The sequence below is a fragment of the Euwallacea fornicatus genome, chromosome 25 (genome assembly GCF_040115645.1).
Source record: "Euwallacea fornicatus isolate EFF26 chromosome 25, ASM4011564v1, whole genome shotgun sequence".
NCBI classification, from domain to species: domain Eukaryota; kingdom Metazoa; phylum Arthropoda; class Insecta; order Coleoptera; family Curculionidae; genus Euwallacea; species Euwallacea fornicatus.
Genome location: NC_089565.1, coordinates 2,928,191 through 2,951,055, shown reverse-complemented (window position 1 = coordinate 2,951,055; position 22,865 = coordinate 2,928,191). Strand labels below are relative to the sequence as shown.

The 22,865-nt window shown below is 38.4% G+C and overlaps 3 protein-coding genes across 6 annotated transcripts; 1 reads left to right on the top strand and 2 right to left on the bottom strand.

Moving 5' to 3' along the window:
• Positions 1-4,210, bottom strand: LOC136346893 (peroxisomal N(1)-acetyl-spermine/spermidine oxidase). Of its 2 annotated transcripts, XM_066296428.1 has the most exons (10): positions 4,018-4,204; positions 3,688-3,909; positions 3,475-3,633; positions 3,276-3,421; positions 3,034-3,225; positions 2,710-2,967; positions 1,630-1,752; positions 1,466-1,576; positions 621-845; positions 1-270 (listed from the first exon to the last, which is right to left on the bottom strand). In XM_066296428.1, the coding sequence occupies exons 1-10, from the start codon at positions 4,071-4,073 to the stop codon at positions 167-169; spliced, it is 1,596 nt and encodes a 531-aa protein (XP_066152525.1). In that variant the 5' UTR covers positions 4,074-4,204; the 3' UTR covers positions 1-166. The 2 variants fall into 2 exon arrangements, with proteins under 2 accessions (XP_066152525.1, XP_066152526.1); XM_066296429.1 differs by lacking the exon at positions 1-270 and having other exon boundaries at positions 803-924; positions 4,018-4,210.
• Positions 4,211-7,606: 3,396 nt separating this feature from the next.
• Positions 7,607-10,894, top strand: LOC136346934 (3,4-dihydroxyphenylacetaldehyde synthase-like). 3 transcript variants are annotated; one of them, XM_066296494.1, is made up of 5 exons: positions 7,608-7,728; positions 7,787-7,918; positions 9,208-9,442; positions 9,499-9,618; positions 9,671-10,894. In XM_066296494.1, exons 2-5 carry the CDS (start codon positions 7,839-7,841, stop codon positions 10,709-10,711), a joined length of 1,476 nt encoding a protein of 491 aa, XP_066152591.1. In that variant the 5' UTR covers positions 7,608-7,728; positions 7,787-7,838; the 3' UTR covers positions 10,712-10,894. The 3 variants fall into 3 exon arrangements, with proteins under 3 accessions (XP_066152590.1, XP_066152591.1, XP_066152592.1); XM_066296493.1 differs by having other exon boundaries at positions 7,607-7,728; positions 9,213-9,618; XM_066296495.1 differs by lacking the exon at positions 7,608-7,728 and having other exon boundaries at positions 7,805-7,918; positions 9,213-9,442.
• A 218-nt stretch (positions 10,895-11,112) lies between these two features.
• LOC136347010 (aromatic-L-amino-acid decarboxylase-like) lies at positions 11,113-22,015 on the bottom strand. The gene is made up of 6 exons (XM_066296635.1): positions 21,608-22,015; positions 16,409-16,643; positions 14,751-14,870; positions 14,523-14,691; positions 14,310-14,435; positions 11,113-12,886 (listed from the first exon to the last, which is right to left on the bottom strand). The coding sequence occupies exons 1-6, from the start codon at positions 21,685-21,687 to the stop codon at positions 12,105-12,107; spliced, it is 1,512 nt and encodes a 503-aa protein (XP_066152732.1). The 5' UTR covers positions 21,688-22,015; the 3' UTR covers positions 11,113-12,104.
• Between the last annotated feature and the right edge of the window lie 850 nt (positions 22,016-22,865).

Sequence of the window (22,865 nt, the reverse complement as noted above, 5' to 3'; positions counted from 1 at the left end):
ATTAATGTTTAAAAAATTAGCTATAAACTATTCTCTGCAGGCACTAAATCTTCGATTAGATTAAAAAATGCTACAAAAATTGTTGTAAAAGATAAAATTTAACTCTTATACATAAGAGGGGTGTGCTCAATAGGAAAAAAATTTACATGGTATTTGTAAAGTGCCCTCATAGATTTGGCGGTGGTCCTCCAAACTTCTTGGTCAGCTGAACAATTCTTTCCGCCTCTCGAATTCCGCTTATTCTGCCTCCATGAACCGTAGAATGGTAACCTATAAAAGAGAGGTAGAAACAGAAATTATAGACAAAATTGATTGATAAAATATGATTATAAAGTTCTTTCCCAAAAACTCTTCCTTTCGCAAATTTCTTATGTTTTTTAATATTTCAATCAACAATAAGCAACATAGTAAAAAAATACAAAAAGTTTATTACATTAAGGTTTATGCACAGTCAGATAAAAATTAAATATGGAAATTGAGTAAGATATACTAAAGGAAATAGATGCAAAACTAGCTCTTAAAAATATTCGCAACTTGATGGACAAGACGCATTAATTGTTTCCTTGCATTAAATCGAAATAAATATGGGTATTAAATGGGCAATTCTATGCAAATCTTACCAGCACAAGTTGCTTCTCCGGCGAAGAGCAAAACCGGTGGCACTGGATCACAATGGCCAGGTACTGGACTGCCCAGATCGCATTGGTGTTCCACGTTCGAAGACAGGCTCATGTGAGAAAATGATCCACAGAAATATGGATCGGAGCCCCATTTCGACCGAAGGATCGTACAAGGGTAAGGCAAGGAGGGATCTCCAGTGAATTGTCTCAGAACCTTCGTTATCCCTGTTGATAATAAAAATGATCGGGAAAATGGTTTATGCCTTTCGTAAAGTATTGACGTTTGTGAAATATCTATAAAGACCTATTGAAATATTAATGAGAATTTGATTTGCTTCAACAAGGATCTTGGGCTGTGTTGAATTTAAATGGAAAAAAAATGTTGGTATTTCCAGATTTCTTTGTCCAGGTTGCTGTCTAAATAATACTCAATTTTTTGTTTAATTCTTAAATAATTTTTCAATGTCAGGGATTCTGACAAATATTTTGTTGAGCAGTATAAATGTGCAAGTTTCGTCAGTATCTCTCAATTTGTTGCCTTCAGATTCTTAGGAGTAAACGTATGTTTATTTCTTAAACAATTTGGGATTTTCAAGTGTATTCTGTATCCATCTGGAATTATCCCTGAGGAATATATTATCGAAATAGGCCTGTGGTTCGTCCTGTTAGTTATCGCATCCTTGTGTTCATCTGATGTCCCTTTGTTCCGCTCTAAATTTTTTTTCTGTATTATAGAGACCTGCTTGGTGGAGAATTTTACGTTCCTTGAGTTAAAGTTTGGAAAAATTTCGGGACGGGTCCCTGGACAAAAGCCCTAAACATTTTCAAAAAGCCATTCCTTTTACCGTTTGCTACTTCTTCATCCGAACAATGTTCCACAACAATGGATTCTGGCCCACAGATGAAAGCACACAAGACATGTTTGCTGTTCACCACTTCTTCTACCGAAACTAATCCTAAAAACCAAATAACTTTCCATTGCCGTTATTGTACAACAATTGACTCGTACCTTTAGTCCAGTTACTTCCATGGATCAATTCATCAGGTGACCACGCAAACTTCATTCCTCCTTCCGACCACACCCAGAATGGCTTGTCGTAGTCGAGATAGACCTTGTTGATGTTGCCGTAACCTAAAACATGGAGCAAAGATGCCGTGCGGTTGGCAAAAGTGCAAATCTAAAGGGAGGATTGGTGTCTTATCACGTAAGCTTACCTAGCTACGGGGATCGTACCCGAAGTACCGGACCTGACATATAGATGGCGATTTTTTTGTTAAAAATTTGTCTACATTACCAAGACCTAACCTTAAGAAGCTCAAGTCTAAATTTTGAGTGTGTTGGGTTGACTCATGTTTGCTTTAAAACTATTTTTAATGAACGATTTCAGCGAATTTCATGGAAAAAATTGGTCACCGATACGTGATTCAATGCCTCAATTTGAAAGGTCTTAATCCATTCAACACCAAAGCGGAATTAGATTCTACTTTGGGGAAATCTGGTCCTTGATTACCAACTGTAAAATATTGGGTGGCAGAGTTTAAACGCGGTCGTACGAGCTGCCAAGGTGACACTCTACCGTGGTTGACCCCGGCGAACTTTTCCCTCGGCCACCCTGTTCGTCAGATCTAGCCCCCTCAGATAATTTTCTATTACCAAACTTGAAAAAATTACTCGGTGGAAAGGGATTTGCCAATAGTGACAAGGTGGAGTCCGAGATTGATGTCTGTTCTGAAACATTGGAAACTTCTTACTATAAACAGGGTATGATCATAGAACTTGGTCGGGAAAAATCTGTCAATGTCAAAGAAAACCATGTTGAGAAATAATGTAACTTTTTCTAATTTTTGATTTATTTAAGTATTAGGTCGGGTACTTCTAGAACTATTCCTGTACTTGATGCCATGGGACTAAAGTGTAACGGTTTTCCTACACATTAAATTTTTTTTGATATTATGAATATTTAGGAAGTTGGCAGTTGTCATGGAGGAAGGTGTCCTTGCCATGTCGTTAACCACATCTCATGTATGGCATCGCATGAGCTTACGTAACGTGACAGTACAGTCCGTTCTCACGTTAAGTTTATCACACCTAAATTCTGGATGGCGTCCATTTTATTGGCCGGCAATAATGGAAAAAACATTTCCTCTGCGTGCTCCTTTAGGACCCCCAGGGACACGGTTATAACCACGTAATCCGCGCAATACTCTTCTCCATCGCAACATTGCACTATCGCTCTGGGGCTTCCGTCCTTCTTTTCTCGGACAGTGTCCCATCTTATCAACTCTACGGGTTTATTAAATTTGACGTTGCAGCTTGTCAGCTCTTTGAGGAGCGGCGAAAGAACCCCTAAATTATAAACGTTTTTTTGTGGTGAACGTCTTATTATCACGTTGTCTTGCTCTAATAGATTACCTACAAAACCCAGAGGTATCTGGACGTTCCCACCAGGAAGACCGATGAAACTGCCGTAGTTGTCGGCGCTTACTTTGCTCAGGTCTTCACCGACTTTCATTCGGATTCTATGTGTGAGACCATACAAAATCCTGCACACTTTGTATCTTTGGTCTTCGGGAAAGTTCTGCAGTTCTTGTTGAATTCTTAAACCTTCACAGTACTTTTTTAGAGTGCATTACAGGATGGGTTAGTGGATTTACTAAAGAAGTCGAAAAGAGATCCGTGTTCCTTGCCACGTCTCATGGCAAAGAGAGATAGAGCTTCTCGCTGGATTTGGTCGAAGACGTGGTGAGCTACCATTGCAGTGGTATGATCGGCAGCCCTTCCGTCGCTTGTTAAATAAATTCTAGCGAAACATAGCAGTAAAAAGAGCTTAGGGCAAAATTCCTGCTACGGTACCCTTTGGAAGAATTAGTTCTTTTCAAAGGGGGCTTCAGCAATCCTTCTTGCGCTGCCAGGGTAAACACTGGGTTGTTGACGCAGGCTCCATGGATATGTTGGGCACCCATCTCGGCTACAACGTCGCCGAACCAACAAGAATGGATTCTTCCTCCTGGTCTAAGTCACAAGTCTTTTAATAGATGGGAAATATTAAAGTTTTCCTCAGAAAACCTATCTGTTGCTTCAAGAACGACGAAGTTGCTGAGCCCACATTGAGAGAGTCTCTGAGCTACGCTCAGCCCTGCAATGCCTGCTCCAACGATAACTACTGACGGTTCCGGAGTGCAAGGATCTACCATGCAGTCGGTGACGATGCATCCTCTGAAACCTTTGGATGGATCCTTTTTTGCTGCAGAAAATGTTCGAAGGACTGTGCTGAGGACTACACCAAATCTACAACAACATCGACTATTTTGTCATAGAATAAGTCAAATATAAGAGGTGTTTGTCTACAATTTTGTTTTCTACGTAAATTTTCTATGTGGTTTCAGTAATGCTTACCTGCCACTCCTACCAAGAAACAAATTGCTGAAAGGCGACAATGGTTGCACGAACATTTTCAATTAAAATTTGAAGATTAATGATTTTTCGACCGCTGACTATTTGACATGAAGGTGACACGAGGTCTGTCTACTTCCCACCTTTAATTAGTCCTTTGGTGGATTGTTTGTTGGGGATGTGGTCTGGCTGTTCGAAGGTGTTTCAGAGTTGCAGAACCAGCTTGCTGGAGCTGCTTTGATGATGCAAAAGATTGTAATTAGAGGTACCCATGCTTTATAAACAAAAATAGAGTTTATTTTAAACGACAGTTTTAAGACCATCAACGCTTAGATTGTTTTATCCGAAAGGGGCCTCACATTCAAAGAGCCCTGGAACGACAGACTTTCGGACAAAAGGAAAAAATACGCGTTCGTTAATTTCATTAGTAGAAACCATGGTTAAAACATTTGCACTTTTATCTGGGACACCCAGTATAACCCCAATGCAAACTTACCGTACGAATAAATTAGCATGCCGAAAGTGCCAGATAGACCCAAGCCGATGCGGCAAAATTCTGGTCCAACCTCTGGAAATTTTAGTTGTGGATGTGCCGCACAATTGTCAGCGAGAAGTAAAATTTTCCAGTTGTTTCGCCACAACTTTCCATTCCATGGAGGAAGTTCGTTTTTAAATATTTTCGATGTCATCCGTGCAGGTTGTTATCAGCAACGCACTTAACAGGCATAAGTTTAATGATTCTTAAGCCACTTGGCTTTTGATATTTTCCAATAATTGGTAGTTTTCGCTTTTCGTTACCGCTTAAGTTAGCACAAACCAAAACTGTAAAACGCAGTTTAAATCATCTCCCTCCAATACATCGTTCGCCTTCGAACTCGAGCGTTTTCTCTGGGGTAAGTTTATGGAAAAAATCTCCTCGCGGTTAAAAAAGGTCACTTTTTCCATAATTTTGTTTTAAATCTTTCCATACGCCATCAATCCAATACGAAACTATTACGTTGTTGATGTTTTCAGCTTCACCCGGAACTTTCCCGTCAACAATTCAATGAAGTGATTTAAGTCACTCCCACCAGCCCGCTGAATATACAAAATCACTGCCGGCAGCGTGAGCGAGTTTTTCAACTTTGGCTTTTAAAATTAGACCGCTTATGGCATCATTCAAATTTCTTTGAATTTTGAACCATTTAAGTAAAGCACGGATAATGTCTTGTCGCACAGTGTTTCGTGTTTTCTGAACGGAAACTCGCCTACGTTTTTGTGCGGCTTCCCACATTTTTGCCCATTTGTCCACATTGTCGACACTATTCGCTTTCATCAATTTTTTCGGCGGAAAAATTCGGTTTGTGTGATACGGGCTTGAATGCTCCCAATAATCGGTACTTTTTCTTTTAGATTTATTGCATCGCGCTTTTTAATCTTGGATTTTTGCATTATGGTGAGCATGCGCCGGAATTGGTCACGCACACGCTTACGGACAAAGGCACATATGGAACATTTTTTGTAGCAACATTTCCTTAACGACCGTTTTTATTTCCGTCTTCGAAATTTGTTGATAAGGTAAAGGAATGTTCCTAAATTCGCTGTGCAATACCGGGTCTGCCGGTGTGAAATGAGCGCTATTTTGTATAAAATTTGTCATAAAATCAAAAAAAACAATTTTAACAAGGAAAGAAAGAAAAATTATTCAAAATATTGACCATTGCTTTCTACACATTTCGACCACCTTTCTGGCAATTTACGGATACCACGCCGATTGAAATGTGCCTCTTTGGCATCAAACCAATTAGACACCCAATTTTCCACTTCATCGTAGGAATCGAAGTGCTGCTCAGCCAGTGCGTGTCCCGTCGGTGAAAACAAATGGTAGTCCGAAGGAGCCAAGTCTGGTGAACACGGCGGACGGGTGTTTTTTCGGTTCTCCATCTGTCTTCCATTCAATTCATGCGGCACCCATTTTCCACACTTTTGGATCTTTCCCATAGCTGTTGAACGATCAGAAATTGTTCGTTGTGCAACATTTAACATTTCTGCCATTTGCTTTCGACTCAAAGTGTCATCTTCATCCAACATTGATCGCAGTTCGGCATCTTCAAATTTTTTTGGTGGTCTGCCACGTTCTTCGTTTTGCGCATCAAAATTGTTATTTCTGAATCGTTGAAGCCATCTTTTGCACGTTGCTTCTGATAAAGCATAACCACCATGTGCCTCGACAAGCATTCGGTGCGACTCTGCAGCACTTTCCTTCAAATTGAAAGCAAACAATTAATGCTTTCCGCAAATCATCATTTTGTGGTGCGAAATTCGACATTTTTGGCACAATGAAATAATATATTGTTATTTGTCCAAGGACTTGAATTGTACTAAAAAAAATGTTTGTCAGTTTGCATACCAATCAAGCAAACAAAAAAAAGGTTTGTTTACAACAAATGTCCCATATGGAGACATTTATATCCTGACGCTCGCTTCATACCGGTATGCCTGGAATTTGGCTTAGGAATGTTGTTTCTAAAAAAGTTGTTGTTAAAAACAGTTTTTTCGCTGGATAATGGTATGGGTGCGTTGCTGTTGTTTATGGGAGAATTATTAGTTATAAAATTCGATTTTGCGGTGCATTTTACACGAAACATGCCGAAGAAGAGGTGTTTCAACGGAACATCTTCGACGTTCGATAGTCCGAATGTCACGTGACGGCTAAAACCCGAAAGACATCGCAACGACGCTAAAAATCAGCCGAGGGGCCGTTTCCAGAACTTTAAGAAAATCCGGCACTCACGGGGATGTGAAAAATGGCCTAAAACCCGCACCTTCTTCGAAAAACGAATGCCACTGGCCATCGGCCGACGTCAAAAATACCTTCTGCAAATCCCGGCAAGTCCTCCAGGTTTACGAAGCAAGAAGTCACTAACAATAGCGACGCCAATACAATCGATCGCACTGTACATCGTCGGCTACGTGAAATGGGATCAGTAGGAAGAATCGCAGTGAGGAAACCCTTAAATTCCAAGGACAGAAGAGCCAGAACTAAATTTGCTCGGGAAGGTCTGTGTTGGTCACCTTCGCAGTGGAGCACTCAGTGATGAAGCTGAACATCGTATTTTGAATTTTGATGGGAAAGGTCATTTTCCTCGACCTGTGGCGACCAGGTTTACTATCAAACACCAACAATGACATGTCACGGTGGCAGCATAATGGTATGGGGATGTTTTTCTCGATTTGGCGTTCGACCATTGGTCAAAATTCAGAGAATTATGCGTCGGTTTCAACACACAGCCATCCTGGAGAACCACACACTGCCATTTGCTGATGAAGATATGCCTTTACCTTGGCGTTTTCTACAACACAACGAGTCTGAACATTCATTCCGATTAGTGAAAAATTGGTTGAAAGTTGACAACATCCCTGTATAATAAAAGTATTAAAAATCAAAATAAATCAAAAACGGTTGAGAACCGACGTTATGTTGTGTCATGAAATTCATGTTCATGTTCGTCAAAATACCCATTTGAATGGAGGGTTTACTCTATCCACAAAATAAATGAATAAAATCTTCTCATTGCACCAATTTCCATCTCTCTCTCTCTCTCTCAATTAATCTACGTTTCCCAACGCGCACTTTTACATTTTAAGAGTCCTACTTAGAACCATAGGTCCATTGACCACTCAGTATTCTGGTCAACGTTATGACATCGACCTGGCGAACAGGTGATCATATAAGTATTACGAATAATGTAAACGGAAATGGAGAAAGTTGCTAAAACCCTTCTTCTTACAGTGTACAATTTGGTGAAATAATACCTCATTCCTTTCGAGGTGACGATGGTAAGATGGACATACAAGAGTTTAAAGATTTCGCTGGTGCTTCTATAGAATACATCGCAGATTATTGTGAAAATATAAGAAACGTGTAAGTACTGTATCTGTTTGTTAATAAAAGTAGGTCTCTCTAGGAATCGTTAATTAATGAGCATTCAGTCTTTTCTCCATAGATTTAACGTCAATTCTTGAACTCTCTCCCGGTGCGTCTGTCCCGTAAGGTCATTTTTAATGGAACATACTTTAGCACTTTTCTCTCTCTAAGCGTACCAGGTTTAGAATATACAGGATTGTTCAGGTGCGATACCCGCCATTGGGATCTCAGTAACCATAAGAGAAACGAGGTCGGTTAAATTGAGGTAAAGTTGCGCAATTTGGATCTCGGTGAAAATTTGAAAAATTCCGATTACTTCCGGGGATATCTCTAAAAAAACGAAATTTCGAAAAAACGTTTCTTTGCTTTGCTGAGAGAATTAGAAACGAATGACTCATCTTAATTGCCACTTTTTCTCTTCTGCAAAGTGGTGATATCATATTTAAAATCTGACGTTTAGATTTGCGCATCTTTGCCCCAATTCAGCGGCCCTCGTACCTCTTATGGTTGCTGAGATCCCAATGAGGAGCGTCGAACTTGAATAACTCTGCATATAAGAGTGTGCGCGTTTTTCGTTGGAATTCTTTATTACGTAATTTATCGTCAGTTTATACAGAGCGATTCAGGTTTCAATGGGAAAAATTTAACGAGCGACAAAACTCCGAAAAATAAATAGAAATATTTCCATGAATTCGTATGTTTAAAAATTTTGTTTTCGGTTTATTTACTTAGAAAATTTATTTGGTATTTCGTTTGTAGCTTTGACGGTTTCTAAGATATTTGCCGATATTTTTAGCCTATTCAGGACGATGATATGACGCAAGTTAAGTGTCTTTTTGGCGATCTCATTTTTTCTGTGGTACGCCGCTGACCGTTCGTTTCGGGAAGTTGAAGTTCCTCGTTCGATTCAGAAACTTCTTTGCCAGTTGCATTTATTCCTTATCTGTAAAGGCATTAAAAGTATTCGTAGGAAAAGGTGAAAAACACAACATTTTTACCCTACTTAAAGAAACTCATTGACTTAAGTCAGATGTATAGAAAAAAATCGGCGAATCGTCTTAAATAGCTCGGAAAGTACTACTGATGATTTCAAATTTCATGAAGAAATCGGTTGGTAAGACAATGACGAAGAAAATGGGGGTGGTCAAAAAACGCTTGATCTCAGAAAAGTAAGCGTCCAATGGACAGCTAATATATAGTGAAAAGATTAATCATGTCCATGTTAAAACCTGCACAATTTTCCTTTCCAACGTTCCACTTCATTCTAACGGAAAACACGTTTTTAGACCAGTTCTACCAAATGTTGCACCTGGCTATCTAAGCAAAGCACTACCCAAACGAGCTCCCAAAAAAGGAGAGCACTGGAATTCCTTGATGGAAGACATCGACAAAACAATAGTTCCGGGATTAACACAATGGCATTCTCCATACTTCCATGCCTTCTTTCCAACAGGACAGTCCTATCCTGCCATCGTCGGCGAACTCTTTATGGCCGGCATCGGCGCTGTTGCCACGGACTGGGTCTGTTACGATACGTTATTAAGGAACGAAAATTTCTTAAGGAATTTTTGTTTCAGAAATCCAGTCCTGCAGTGGTGGAACTAGAAGTACGAGTCATGGACTGGCTGGCCAAAATACTGGGATTGCCTGAAGAATTTTTGAATTGCTCTGAGGGGCCTGGAGGAGGCCTGATTCAGGTCTGCCAAATCATTAGCAATACGAGGGCGTTTCTTACATTATTAATTTTAGAGCGCAGCAAGTGAATCTACGTTAGTGGGAATACTTTCGGCGAAGTACAAAAAAATTCAACAACTGAAAACTGAGGGGACACCATTTCTCGATTGGGAGGTCGAAGGAAGGTTGGTAGCATATACCTCGAACGAATCAAATTCATCAGTAGAGAAATCTGGCCTCATAACTTCAGTCAAAATGAGGCTTCTTCCAACCGATTCTAAAGGGTCGTTACGAGGAAATGTTTTGCACGAAGCTATAAGGAATGACAAAGAACACGGCCTGATTCCCTTCTGCGTGGTTGCCTCCTTGGGAACCACCGGCACCTGCGCAATGGACAATCTAGAGGAAATTGGACAAATATGCACAGATGAGAAAATGTGGCTTCACATTGATGCTGCCTACGCGGGAACGGCGCTAGCCTGCCCTGAATATCGTTATCTCTTGAAGGGGATTGAATACGTGGACTCGTTTAATTTCAACCCCCACAAGTGGATGCTCGTCAATGGGGATTGTTCAGCGATGTGGTTCCGAAATTGCAAGTTTGTCGAAGAAGCCTTTAAAGCTAAGGCCACTCTCAAAGTGCCGGTGTTCGAGCCCGAACTGGAGCACAGGCAAATTCCAGACGTGCGCAGATTCAGAGCCCTCAAACTCTGGTTTGTGATTAGGATTTACGGGGTGCAAGGAATTCAGAACCATGTGAGGCACCAAATTGGTTTAGCCACGTACTTGGAGGAACTTGTAAAAGCCGACAAGAGATTCGAAGTAGTGATTTCAACTTTGGGAGTGGTGTGTTTTCAACTTCTCAAAGAGGATTCGGTAACCCACGCCATTTTGGAGAGAATTGCCAAAAGGAAGAATATCTATATTATGCCTTATTATTACAAAGGACAGTTGCTGTTTAGGTTCGTTGTGTGCAGTCGGTTTACTCAGAAAGAGGACATTGACAAATCGTGGAGTGAAATATTATCGCAAACTAACGAGGTTTTGAAGGACTTGAAGGATGAGAGTATCAAATGCAAGGAAATTGATGGGATGATTGAAACTAGTCCTGTGTAAAGTAGAATTACGGCACTAATAATAGCTCTAAAAATAAGTTGGAAGGGACATCTATTCTTGCCTGTAAAGTATGAACAATGTCAGTAAAATTGAATTTTTATATCCTTAGCATATTTTTGTTAATAAATAATGTTACACAGTAAAGGATTGTGTTGATGCATTCGTGGAGCACGAGGGCTGTCTTTAATGGCGCTGACATATGTCACTTTAGTGACTGTGCGGAAAATATTTTTCCACACGCGTGCGGTATAGATCTACTTCCACGGCGCAAATGCCTGTAGTGACGCTATTTTAACGCAATCTCACAGGGAAACGCCGTTTACTTGAGCAGCTCATCTCCAAAAGCCAGGAAATGGGGCGGTCTTCTCTTAAATAGATTTTAAAATACCAAACAAAGTACACGAATTGCAAACAATTTTTATTATAACCATTCATGTATTCAGTTGTAAAAGAATGTAAAAAAAAATTCTATGTGTTCTAGTGTGCTAAAGTAGAACGGTGAAAAATTGGATTAGAGTTATCACATGCATATCGATAAAACTAAAAATATTAACGTTAAAATTGCGACCTGTTGATAATTATTTTGGAACAACGCAACAGGAAATGTCCCATTTAGCCTCAAGAAAACAAATTCTAAATTGTACTTAATAAAACGTAAAAAGGTACTTGTGCGATATTAAATTGCCGGATGATGGGATGGTACCCTCATAACTTTAAATGTCTCGTAAGAGATTTTGTTTGTGCACGAAGCAGCGTGTAATTGGCTCGTTCGCATTAAGCCCGTTCCAACCAGGCTGAGTTTATAATGCATTAAGCATTATAAACTCAGCCTTAAAGACTGCCCTTTGTGTCTATTTTTAAGACGACTTACCAGTCCTATAAGAAACAAATAGTTATTTAACGAACAAGTGTATTAATTACTGCGACTCATGACCGAGACATCAAAGCGTCAGCGCACTGAATGCGTTAATAGAGGTCGAGATTAATTAACCGCTCATTAATATACGCGTTGTTACAAAATGTTTCCGCCGATTGGATATCGGAAAGGCTCCGAAGCGATACAATTATAAACATTTCAATTCTCGAAATTACAAAATTATCGTATATTATTTGTATTCGTGCTGCCGCCCTACATACAAGACTCTTAGTATCGAAATTGAACGATTCATAAATGGCGGCTACTAATAACGTAACGAGTACGCTGCGATTGGTTAGACTAAAGAGCAAGTGTGGCGTAATTGCCAAATTTGCAAAATCGTGCATTAATGGGGCTCATTAATGCATGATTAAGTATGCTCACAGTAAAGGAACGTGTTGATATTCAATCGACGGAAAACGGTTTTCTGAAACCATACTAAGATTATACTACGTATAATAAATACTACCCCATTACTTATTTGGATTTCTCCAAACTGTCCTTCATACATTTGATGTTCAGAGATGGCAAGCCTTTTTTATTACTCACTTCAACTACCTTTTTAACTGAAGGCACTATGTCTTCAGCTGCCTCTCTTATCTCTTTCCAGGAAAAATCGACATCTGTTTTCTCCGTCAGCCTGCTGCATATTGCATATCGTATCACGTATGTGCTGTGCAAATGTCCAGCAATCAGAAACTGTGTTTTCTTCTCTGATATTTTTTCCAGAAGTCTCTGGCTAAGAGAGTTATCTCCTTTCAACCGGAAGGTCACGAGGCCCATCCTGCAAGTGCAGACTTCGAAACGATTGTCCGCCCCTACGATGTCCGCGAAATAATCCGCTAACGCGATTTGATTCTTGATGTGTCTCTGGATGCCTTCAATTCCATAAATTCGCAATACAAACCAGAGCTTCAGAGCTCTGAACCTCCTTCCTAGGGAAATTTGCCAGTGCCTGTATTCCGGGGCTAGACCCTTGTGTTGATCTTTCAAGTAGATTCTGTCAACGTTAAAAGCTTCGACTAAGTATTTCGCGTCTTTGATCCACATGGCGGAACAATCGAAGTTGACCAGCATCCATTTGTGTGGGTTGAAGTCGAAAGAATCAGCAAACTCAACGCCTTTCATCAGGTGTCGATATTCCGGGCATATAAAAGCAGATCCTGCATAGGCGGCATCCACATGAAGCCATATTCCTTCTTTGTTGCAGATAGGACCGAGTTCGTCTAGTTTGTCGAAGGCGCATGTGGGGGTGGTACCTGAAAATAGCGGAGATTTTAAAAATGCAGGGTATTCTAGAGTAGAAATGATCTATTTTTAAATGCAGCTGATCAAGGAGGACTAAAAGCGGTTGAGTAAGCTGGCTTGTAGCTGTACGTGCCAGCTAAACGTATAGGAATTGAGTAAATACCTCAGATTCTCAGTTGCGCTATTTTGTAGGGGCACATAGTACAATAACTCTAATTATCCATCATGCGAATGTGTGTTATTCACCTAGAAAAGAGAATTTTTACGTCGATGCTCAAAATTGAGAATTAGGGTTAAAATTATAAGGAAAAACTAGTCTTAGCTAGGTGAGATGTGAAGGGAAATTTGAGTAATTCTTTGATTATCTTTAAAAAACTTTCCTGATTTATGTTTAATTTTAACAGGTGAACTTCACGTTTTTTTCTATGTGCTCGGAGTGACCAAAATCGCCCAACGTACGGAAAGATAAATTAGTTCAATTCGCCAGAAAATCCAGAAGAAACTTCAGATGCAAAATAATAAAATTCTATATATCGGAATAAGATTAGGAATATTCTCGATAATTAATAAACGTTGTTTCATTAAATAAATATACAGGGTGTTTCCAAAAATATGCTCAATAATCCGTAAATGAATTCTCAAAAGATTGCACTTGTGCTTATAAATTGTTTTCCGCAAACTTATCCCTATGGAAATGCAGCTCTGGAAGAAGGGTTATTTAGGAAATTACGATCACGCCTCTACCGTACTATGTATACCTGCACTGCCTAATTTATATATTTGCCTTTCTCTCACAGTTCCTGAGAGATGCCAACACTAACCTTATCCCAACTGGCTACTGCCCAGCACGTACCCAAGAAAATGTAACTCTACACTCTCATCTCAACAAACCGTTACAAAAGGATTATCATCTAACCTGAACTAACCTGAACTAACCCTGAGAATTTTTTAAAGACATTTTCCGCCACTTTAAAGAACATTTGGATTGACAATTCTTTATTTATTGTTGCTTCTGGACTTGCTTTACATTTCCTTATGCCTGTTAATATTCCTCCAATTTTGATGTTATCGTTAAATTCGTAATGTTCTGACAGTGTCCCGTGAGCTTGGAGCAGTGGCAAAATGGAAATACGCAATTCCTCTTCAAGTAAAGTAATTGTTCTTTGAGTTTTAATACTCTGTCAACAATAGTTTTTAAATTTAGATAAATTATTCTTAGAAAGTTAAATATACCCGATCGATAAGAAAATCGAAATGTTGTCCGGTTTCCCATACAAAAAAAATATATTTCTATAGCTCTCTTGTGCCATTTGGGGATATTTTTATCCGGTACTTAACGTGCATTTTCATCATACTAAAAACTAGGCATACTGAACAGTGCTGGACTGCATGAGCCAGATGTAATCGAGCAAGCTACTACATTGGAAACTTTACCTAGGTTGGCTACACAATAGCAGGGTATTAATCCAGCCTCCCTATCTTTGTTGATAGCCTCCTGAAGAACCGCACCATTGAGCTCCCCATTGTTATTTGTGGGTAATAACCTCATGGTCATGGATCCTGTAATCGGTAAATAACGCAAGTGTTAGATTGAACAGTAAATTTGCATATTTACTCTATTCGAATTGATAAATGGATAAATATTACCTAATAAACCAGCTTTCTCGACAGAAGAATTTGATTGATCTGATGAATAGGCTATTAATTTCCCTTTGACTTCGGCTTCTGTGAGTTGAGGATTGATTTCCCTGAGATCTTTGACTTTCTTTTCTTTGGCGGCTAGTAGTGCTACGTACGTGGCTTCGCTGGCAGAACCCTGAAATTATAACAGTGAAAAATTTGCCCCAACACGATCAGGATTATAATAGATCTGACCTGAATGATGCCTCCACCAGGCCCTTCGGAGCAATTTAGAAATTCCTCGGGCAGTCCCAGCATTCTGCCCAACCAGTTCATCATGACCACTTCAAGTTCAGTGTTTGCGGGACTCGCAATCTGGGAACCAATAACATTACCTATTTAAAAGGTGAAATTTTCTTGTTCTAGTATTCTTTAAACAGGCTTAAATTCAATAAATTCATACAATAAAATAGGTAAGAATCGTGACATTCACCTGCTTCAATGCCATTGCTGGGATTTGCTATTGAAAGAATAAGAAAAATCGAAAGTCAAGTTCAACTCCTACAAGGCAAGGCAGCACAGCATGCATGTGCAACACACTATATTACTCATTCATTCATTCAAACATGTGAATTGTGTGTTTTTGTAAACTGAATGATAATTGAGAACGATTGTTTGAAGTTTCAACATGATTTATCGATCACGCGGAAATCTCGCAAAAGATGCAATAATGCGTGTTTTACTCGTCTGCGAAAAGCGCATGCGTGGTCCGTCGTATACAGTACGGAATAAAGGCAACGACTTTTTAAAGAATTTTTCTATAAAAAAAATGCTTTGAGCAAATATTGCAACGCTAATTTGTCATTTTTTGATAACCATAAACTTTTTTTTTCTTGTCTCATAACGCATCTACGAAGTTCAACTTTAGTTTTTTAAATTAATCAAGAAAAATTTTAAGTCAAAATTACTTTCGATCAGAAAAAAATAATAATCTACTGCTCGAAAGAATTAATTGTTATTTAATGTTCAAAGCATTTGCTCAAAATGTCTTCCGTCGTTGTCCAAATATAGTGCCACTCTTTGCATTAATAATCTTTTCGCCTGAGGGTAGTTGCCTTGCCTGATTGATTGCATTACACCGCCGATACGAGCCCTCGAGCCTCATAAACTTGATCTTTTAAATGGGCTTAAAAGAAAAAGTCGCGGGGATTCAAATCGGGTGGTTGGGCTGGCCACTCTATTTCACCAAGCCAAAAATCGATACCACTTTACTTGCGATTCACTGAACTTTTAGAAAGCACAGAGGATATTTTTGCCATTTTGCTTTTCTGACCGAATGCAATTTTTCCCGATGAGAAAAAAAAAATGTTCTCGAATTTTTTCATCTGTCCCCAATAAAATTCGACATGTCCACGTGCGCAAATAAGTGCAGATTCTATAGAACAATTCGAAAATGGAGACGTTTGAAAAACTAAAAAAAAGTGACAACAAACTAGTCTTGTAATCTTTACTAGAAACATTTTTTGATAGAAAAATGATTTAAATAGTTATCACCATTATTTTATATAGATGACGGACCCTGTACAAACCGCCTCAACCTGTAAGACAAATTCCTGTAACCCAGTAAAAAGTATCACAGAGTGATTAAACCATAATTGACGATCTTTTATGTAAAAGTGACTGTTAACCGACGTAACAACCTGTTTGTAACTGCAGGGTTTATGGTAATTTGGGGTCACTTCCTAAATATTACATCAAAGATGTGTGTTAATTTGCTGAGATTTTAAGGACACAAAAAGAAACGCTTGATGTCAGCAAAAAGTGATTATGAATGAAATACGAAATTTCTAGTCCCACGATTAAGCACATACATGCAAGAAGCCACGTGTGACGTGGAACTACGTTCTACCTACCCAACTTAATCCTACAACTCCAAATCCAGCGCTCATCAGTTCTCCAACGATACTGGGAAACGATTGTGCAGTGGGGTAATAGGCGTGGAAGTTTGGGCTATGCCAATGGGTGATTCCGGGCATGATGATCCTGTCTACATCTTGAAGAACATCTCTCCACGATTCTCCAGTTTGCGGGGGGTCCTTGGGAAGGAGATCTCCAAGATAGCCGGGTTGGACGGTTGAGAGGACTGGCCTGGAATTTCGGAATTGTTAGAATTGAATAATATACGAAGATGGCAAGGGTCAGACAGGAGGTCCGGGGTACATTTTCGATATCGATCTAGTTAATGGGTAAACGAAAATTGAACTATTTTGTGTATTAAAATTAAGTGTATTATACGTATAATTTTCATCCCGACCTATTCAGTTATTCTTGTAATGACGTCCTGGCTTGAAAATAACTTATTGCTTTAGCTTTGCTAAAGGTCAAGGTGATCGGAAGAATGGCGTCCAAGGAATTGGCATAACAGACCCCTGAGAAGCCGCAAATGGCAAGTTAACAAACACATTGATCTTCCATCAAACCAGATAGTACCTAAAACTTTATCGAGGGGATTTTTGGATTTTTCATTTAACGACGAAAGAAGAAAGAGCTTTTGCTACTTTCCCAATTTCGATGGATATTGCTTTAGAGCTAACGCTCCTTTAGGGCTTAATTACTGAAGTGCTGCTAAACTCTACCGTTAGCACGGAACTTTATCTAACAGCTATATTTGACAGAACTTGAATAATTTTCCCTTTAATTAATATGGCGACTCGGGCTCAGGAGGTTAAAGTGCTGGTAAGTTTACAGGGGAATAAATTCTGGATTAAAACTAAATGGTGAGCTTTCATATTTAAATTACCCGCAAATCTAAGTCGGTGTTAAGCTTAGGGTTGATGGCCGGCTTCTTTAACCACAAGATAACTTTAATAAATAGACGGTTTTTAGATGGAGAATATTTTGGTTTTTTGGTATTTCATACCTGAAAATTAGTATAAGGGTACTTTTCTTGAGTACCCTAAGTTTCTAGCGAAATAAACAGTATTATAAGGTACTACCTTTATTACTGAATAAAGCTTAGGATGCTGAGATTCTGCAGTCCTTCAGATATAATCTGAATGGTCTTTAGAATCACGTTACTTCTTTGGGGAATGGAAAATCGAACGTTAAGGTTACTTCAACTTGTAGTTTTCTTAAAGTTTGCTACTTAAGTCGTGTTTCATTCAAATTACCTAAGATTTGTAGTGAGGAAAGCATTGATATGACTTTGCAAGTTCTGCGTAATTTTGTCACAAATAATTTTTAAATAATTTATGGCTCAACATTTTTATAAATATTTACACATAGTAGGCACCCTTATGTTATTTCACATATCTGTGCTTCATCCATATTCATCGCTCTTACGGTATGATTATCACCTACAATTTGCATGTCGATATCTTAATCAGAAAGAAAGTTATTTTCGAACGTATCCAAATGATTCAGCGATCACTCATTTTTAAAGGTCTCCACCTCTAAAATCCACCTTCGCCTACCCTCATTTCGAAGCCTGCAGCTTTTATTGTGGTAAATCCCCCGCAAACTTTGGCAAGCTGTCATATCAAGGAGGACAACGGCAGTGACTTCAAACGTTGTAGTAAGGGTGGAGGTTACGACTAGATTAAAATCAGGTATAATCATTAGGAACTACTGGATATCCCTTCTCATTAAAAAATTTGAGTATAATCGTCATCCCTGTTTAAAATTTAAACTTGAAAGGTTGAAAATACAGTAAAAAATTTAATCGAATTAAAAACCGGCGGTGGGGGGGGGGGGAGTCCTAGCGTTCTTGCACATTTCCATGTTAAATACTAAAAACAGAGTTTTCATTAGGCCACCCTGCTCATGGACTATTTGATCCTTCGAATCATAAGATAATAATGTCCAGGGACGTTACCTTTATAGAAAGTCTTGGCGAGCCCATTGGCACTCTAACTCGAGGTAAGAAATGGAGACTATTTTGAGCAATTTTTGCAGACGTGTTAGTTCTATTAATTATTTCAAAGTAAAATGTTTATTTTAACATTAATTTTAAGTTTTCCAGCCTTTAAAATGTTTCATTATAAGAATACGCTCTTGAGCGGCTTATGCGCTGTATAACAAAAGTACGAATTTTTTTCTTCAAAAACGGTGAGTCGTGCGATAAAATATTAAGAGAACTATTTCCTTAATAATGGAAAAAATAATTAAACGAATCAATTTATTTATGGAAAAATCGATGACGCATTTTTTTTTCTTAAAAAATTCCACGGATAATACTAAAGAATTGTTTTGCATTGTAAAATATTCGACTTATGTTTCTATCGACGAAATGCACATTTAAAAAAAAAATTACGATTTTGAAAATAGTTGAGTTTTTATTTATTTTTTTTAAATTTTATTTCAACACCCATTGTGTTTCTGTTACGATATATCTTTAGACCATACTTTATATAGCAAACTAGAGTTATTTTTCGACGTAGAATTCATGGTTAACGTTTGACAGTTTACTTTTAGGACAACCTATACACGAACTAAACAGAAGGTACAAAGGAAGATGTATGCATACTCTGAGTGCATTGTTAAAAAAACTATTAATCGCTTTAAAAGAGACACTAACATTTGAATAAAGTATTAATGTTACATAATGATAATCAGTCTGTGCACGAGTTAGTAAATAAGCTTGTGTTTTACAACCCCAGTAAGCACAGCATATTAGAGAAATGATAGTGTCATAAAAATGTGTTTTTTTTTCAAGAACTTTGACCGTCAATATTGTCTAAAAGAGACACTTTTTTCAACCAAATCTTAATGTGCTGGTCCAAATAATCTTAATGTTACCATTTTTGACATACATTTTCGGGACACTTTGTATATCATACATATGGATTATAAATTCAATATTTGAATTGCCCATAATCCTTCTTTTCCCCATAAATTTGTTAAAATTAAAATCAAGCTTAGTTATTTATGAATTTGTTTATTAGTTAAAGCTACCTTAAATTGACTTTCTTCCAAATTTTTATGGAAATTTCTTACGATAATACAATGTCGTTCTGTATATTTTAGGTTGGTCCCAAAGTTTCTCTACAAAATAATTATATTAAATCAAGCCTCATTCTTCCCACATTCCTCCAAAAAACAATTAATAAATTTTAATGAAATGCGTGAAGAGAATCTGGTATAATCAAAATAGTAAAAAACACATTTTCCCACACTAGAATCGGTGCGTGGTACTCCGGAACTTCTTTCAAAATACTTAAGAATTTATCACGTTTAAGTACCCTGCAAGATATCGGTTTCAGTAATCTTAACCACGCATTCTACAATAAAAAATAAATAGTATTAGTACCAGTTTGTAATATATATGTATATTATTATATATTATATATATATATCATATATATTATACTATATACATAAGTATATTCGAAAAATGACGAACTATTTTAAAACTTATGGTACCCCTCCATTAGGAGAAGTGGTAACGCAGACGAGCTAAAGCTCTGCAACTAAGCTCTTGGGGGTTTCTTTTCGGACGTTTTTCTGGCTCCCCGATCCGTCCCATTTTACTCCGTCCGGGTTCCCTTTCCTCCCGCAAAATGGCTTCCTCCTCTTTACCGAGGGCAATATAGTGCCCCCTTCAAGAGTTCGAAGTCTTTTCCAAAAATAAAAAAACGGACTCAAATACCCTGAGACTTCTTTCAAGTCTTGTGCCTCCGTTTATGCCAGATTTGAAATTTTATCGGATTCAGGTACCATCTGACGCCTTATAATTTTTATCCGATGTCGGTACGAATAGATTCATGGTATGAAAGAAGAAGACTGGGTATGAAGCTGACGTTTTCGGTTCCACTTTACTCGATTAAGGCTGTAATTCCTCTTTCGGACCTTAGGACGTACAACTTTTTATGCATAAATTATATTTTTTAACTCCTGCAAGTTTTATTATTATTTTTTTTAGTTTATTTATTGTAATTTTTCTATTATTTATTAATTACTATGCTGCCACAAGTTAATTATTTTTCCGAACTGAATTCACCCGTCACCTATTTGACGGCTTTGCTGATTACCACTTCCAGAACCAGCGTTCAACCTTGTTACACCATACTCCCCTAGGAAGGGCAACCTCGCCTCTTTCTCCAGGGTTGCGAGTGGTTAGTTCAAGGTTCCAAGCGCTCTCTATCAGTTGGTCGACCCATGCAGGTAGAAAATCTCAAATAATTAAAATATCAGAAACCGCACCGGAGGGGCAAAGTGGCATAGCAGCTCGGCAATTGTGTAAATAGCTCAAAAACGGTGATACGTGCTTAAAGAAATTCGAAAGAAATAAAAACTATTCAAATTCCCAAAATTGGATGCTCTGTGATGGATCACGTAAAAGTTTAAGTGAAATGAACGATGGGACCGTTCCTAGATAAATTAATTCGTGCATGCGTAGCATGTCTGGCTCTCTAAATCTAAAAAAATTATGTATTGGGGAAATTGGCGTTGCATATCTCAAAAACTTTCTGAGGTTTTAAGTAAAACTGGAACGCATTATTAATAATATTTCACCTGTCTTTTCTTAACGTGGCATTCGAATACATTTAATGTAGAACACTAATGCTATTTTTGGGTGAAGAATACGTTGTTAATGTCCTGCTACAAAAAAAAAGGACACTCTGTATGTTCTAGGCATGCGATAAAATGTTAGTTCTGCAGGTTCGGCTGACCCCGCATTTGTCGCAAAACCGAGCGTGAATTTTGTAGAAAGGGGTATAATGACGGCTTTAATTTAAAATTCAAAAATCAAAAACTTTTGGCGTTTCGTTATCCCGAAACCTTTGGAAACGTAAAGGGGTGCTTTACCAGGAATTCGTCAGAAATTTCCGTAAAATGCAAATACACGACTATTGGTACGATTCATTAAAAACAAATGTAGTTTATCGCTTTTGAATTGCCCCATAGTTTGAGAATAGGCGTAGCTACTTTGTTCAGCTGTGAATCTCATATTTTTCGTATGGTATTCCATCAGCTCTGTATCGGGCCCTCACACTCAAACTCGGTTTCGATCTTTTTTCTATTGAGCACTTTGATTCTTGAAATTCTGACTTTGAAGCGAAATCCGAAAATAACATCGCTCGTAGAGCATCACAACAGAATAAACGACTCACCTGTCCCTAATGGTCTCGAAGTAATCAGCTATGTAATCCACAGCGGCCTTGCCGAACTCCCTAAACTGCTCCGCGTCCATTTCTAGTCTTGTCTAAAGCGTACCGCCAAAGCCCAACAACAACAGTACCAAAAATCCTTATCTCGCCAAAGCAGATAAATCACTTTCTCCTATTAGTTGACGCAATGATTATGAATACGAAAAAAAGTAGTCCATGACACTACGAAATTACGGATATTCACTTTCACGCAAGAACCAACAACCGATGAACTTGTTTAAGATCAACACCGCTGCTGAGTTATGGTGATGATGATGATGGGTACCACCGACAGTGGTTTACGTAATCAACGAACTTCTCAATGGAAGATTGTAATCTGAGAAACGACGCTGCAGAGAATAAAAGTCTACCAGTGTTGAGGAAAGTATTTATATGGGGGACGGAGGTCTCGCAAAAACGGGCAAACTTAAGAGGCACGTAGTAAAAGTATAGGACTGTACCAAGGTCTGATTTGATTTAGATTGGGAGTTTTTTTTTTTCGGATTGTTTCAATTTGCCGGCTTTATTGAAATTCGTTTTCTAGGAAGAAAAAAAAAGCTCTTATCCGCTGAACGAGTTCGTGCAACGTTTTGGAAAAAATCCGTGGAAAATTCCTTCGATTTCGGACAGGAACGACCTCCAATACAGGAAGACCTTTTTTCGCTTTGCAATGACTCGAAATTTTATTATTGTAATGAAATACACGGGGTGCCAATGGATTCAAACAAGCAAGCTAAGCAATGATAAACGGCGCCCATAGAACAAGAGAAGATGAAACGCGCTTCGAGCAGGGATCAGCAATCAATCACGTAGCTCGGGGACCGAAAAGAGTTCCCTCAGGAGACGAGAACATTTTGCCATGATTAATGGCATAGGATGCGGTACACGAGTTACTTTGCCGATAGCTGAGGGAATTCGTGTTTCAGTTTATCGCCGAGTGTACATAGAGCAACTCCAACTTTCTAACAGTTTAAGAACGAGCTGTAAATTTGCAACATAGTATCCTGTTATTGGCCAATAAAGCACCATTACAAAGTAGAAATTTCTAAACAAAGAATTTTTTTTTTTTTAGGAAAAAGATCATGTTCACGGTCAAGACTCTTTGTCGTTTTTTACTGCCATCGCCTTGAATAAGTTAATAGCGAGTAGGTTCTTATAGGTAATCTGGAAACGGTCTTTGCGTTACGTAACGTCCCCAAGCAATTAATTTATTACAGTCGGA

Excerpts from the sequence above, each read along its gene's own strand:
- LOC136346893 (XM_066296428.1), bottom strand. The coding sequence starts at position 4,073 with ATGTTCGTGCAACCATTGTCGCCTTTCAGCAATTTGTTTCTTGGTAGG. Across the intron at positions 3,226-3,275 it reads ATCTCTTTTCGACTTCTTTA|GTTTAAGAATTCAACAAGAA; the intron begins GTAAATCCACTA and ends AGTACTGTGAAG. Across the intron at positions 271-620 it reads CGGAGAAGCAACTTGTGCTG|GTTACCATTCTACGGTTCAT; the intron begins GTAAGATTTGCA and ends TCTCTTTTATAG.
- LOC136346934 (XM_066296493.1), top strand. The coding sequence starts at position 7,839 with ATGGACATACAAGAGTTTAAAGATTTCGCTGGTGCTTCTATAGAATAC. Across the intron at positions 7,919-9,212 it reads TGTGAAAATATAAGAAACGT|TTCTACCAAATGTTGCACCT; the intron begins GTAAGTACTGTA and ends TTTTTAGACCAG. Across the intron at positions 9,619-9,670 it reads CTGGAGGAGGCCTGATTCAG|AGCGCAGCAAGTGAATCTAC; the intron begins GTCTGCCAAATC and ends TATTAATTTTAG.
- LOC136347010 (XM_066296635.1), bottom strand. The coding sequence starts at position 21,687 with ATGGACGCGGAGCAGTTTAGGGAGTTCGGCAAGGCCGCTGTGGATTAC. Across the intron at positions 14,436-14,522 it reads CGAGAAAGCTGGTTTATTAG|GATCCATGACCATGAGGTTA; the intron begins GTAATATTTATC and ends TACCGATTACAG. Across the intron at positions 12,887-14,309 it reads CTATTGTGTAGCCAACCTAG|GTACCACCCCCACATGCGCC; the intron begins GTAAAGTTTCCA and ends CGCTATTTTCAG.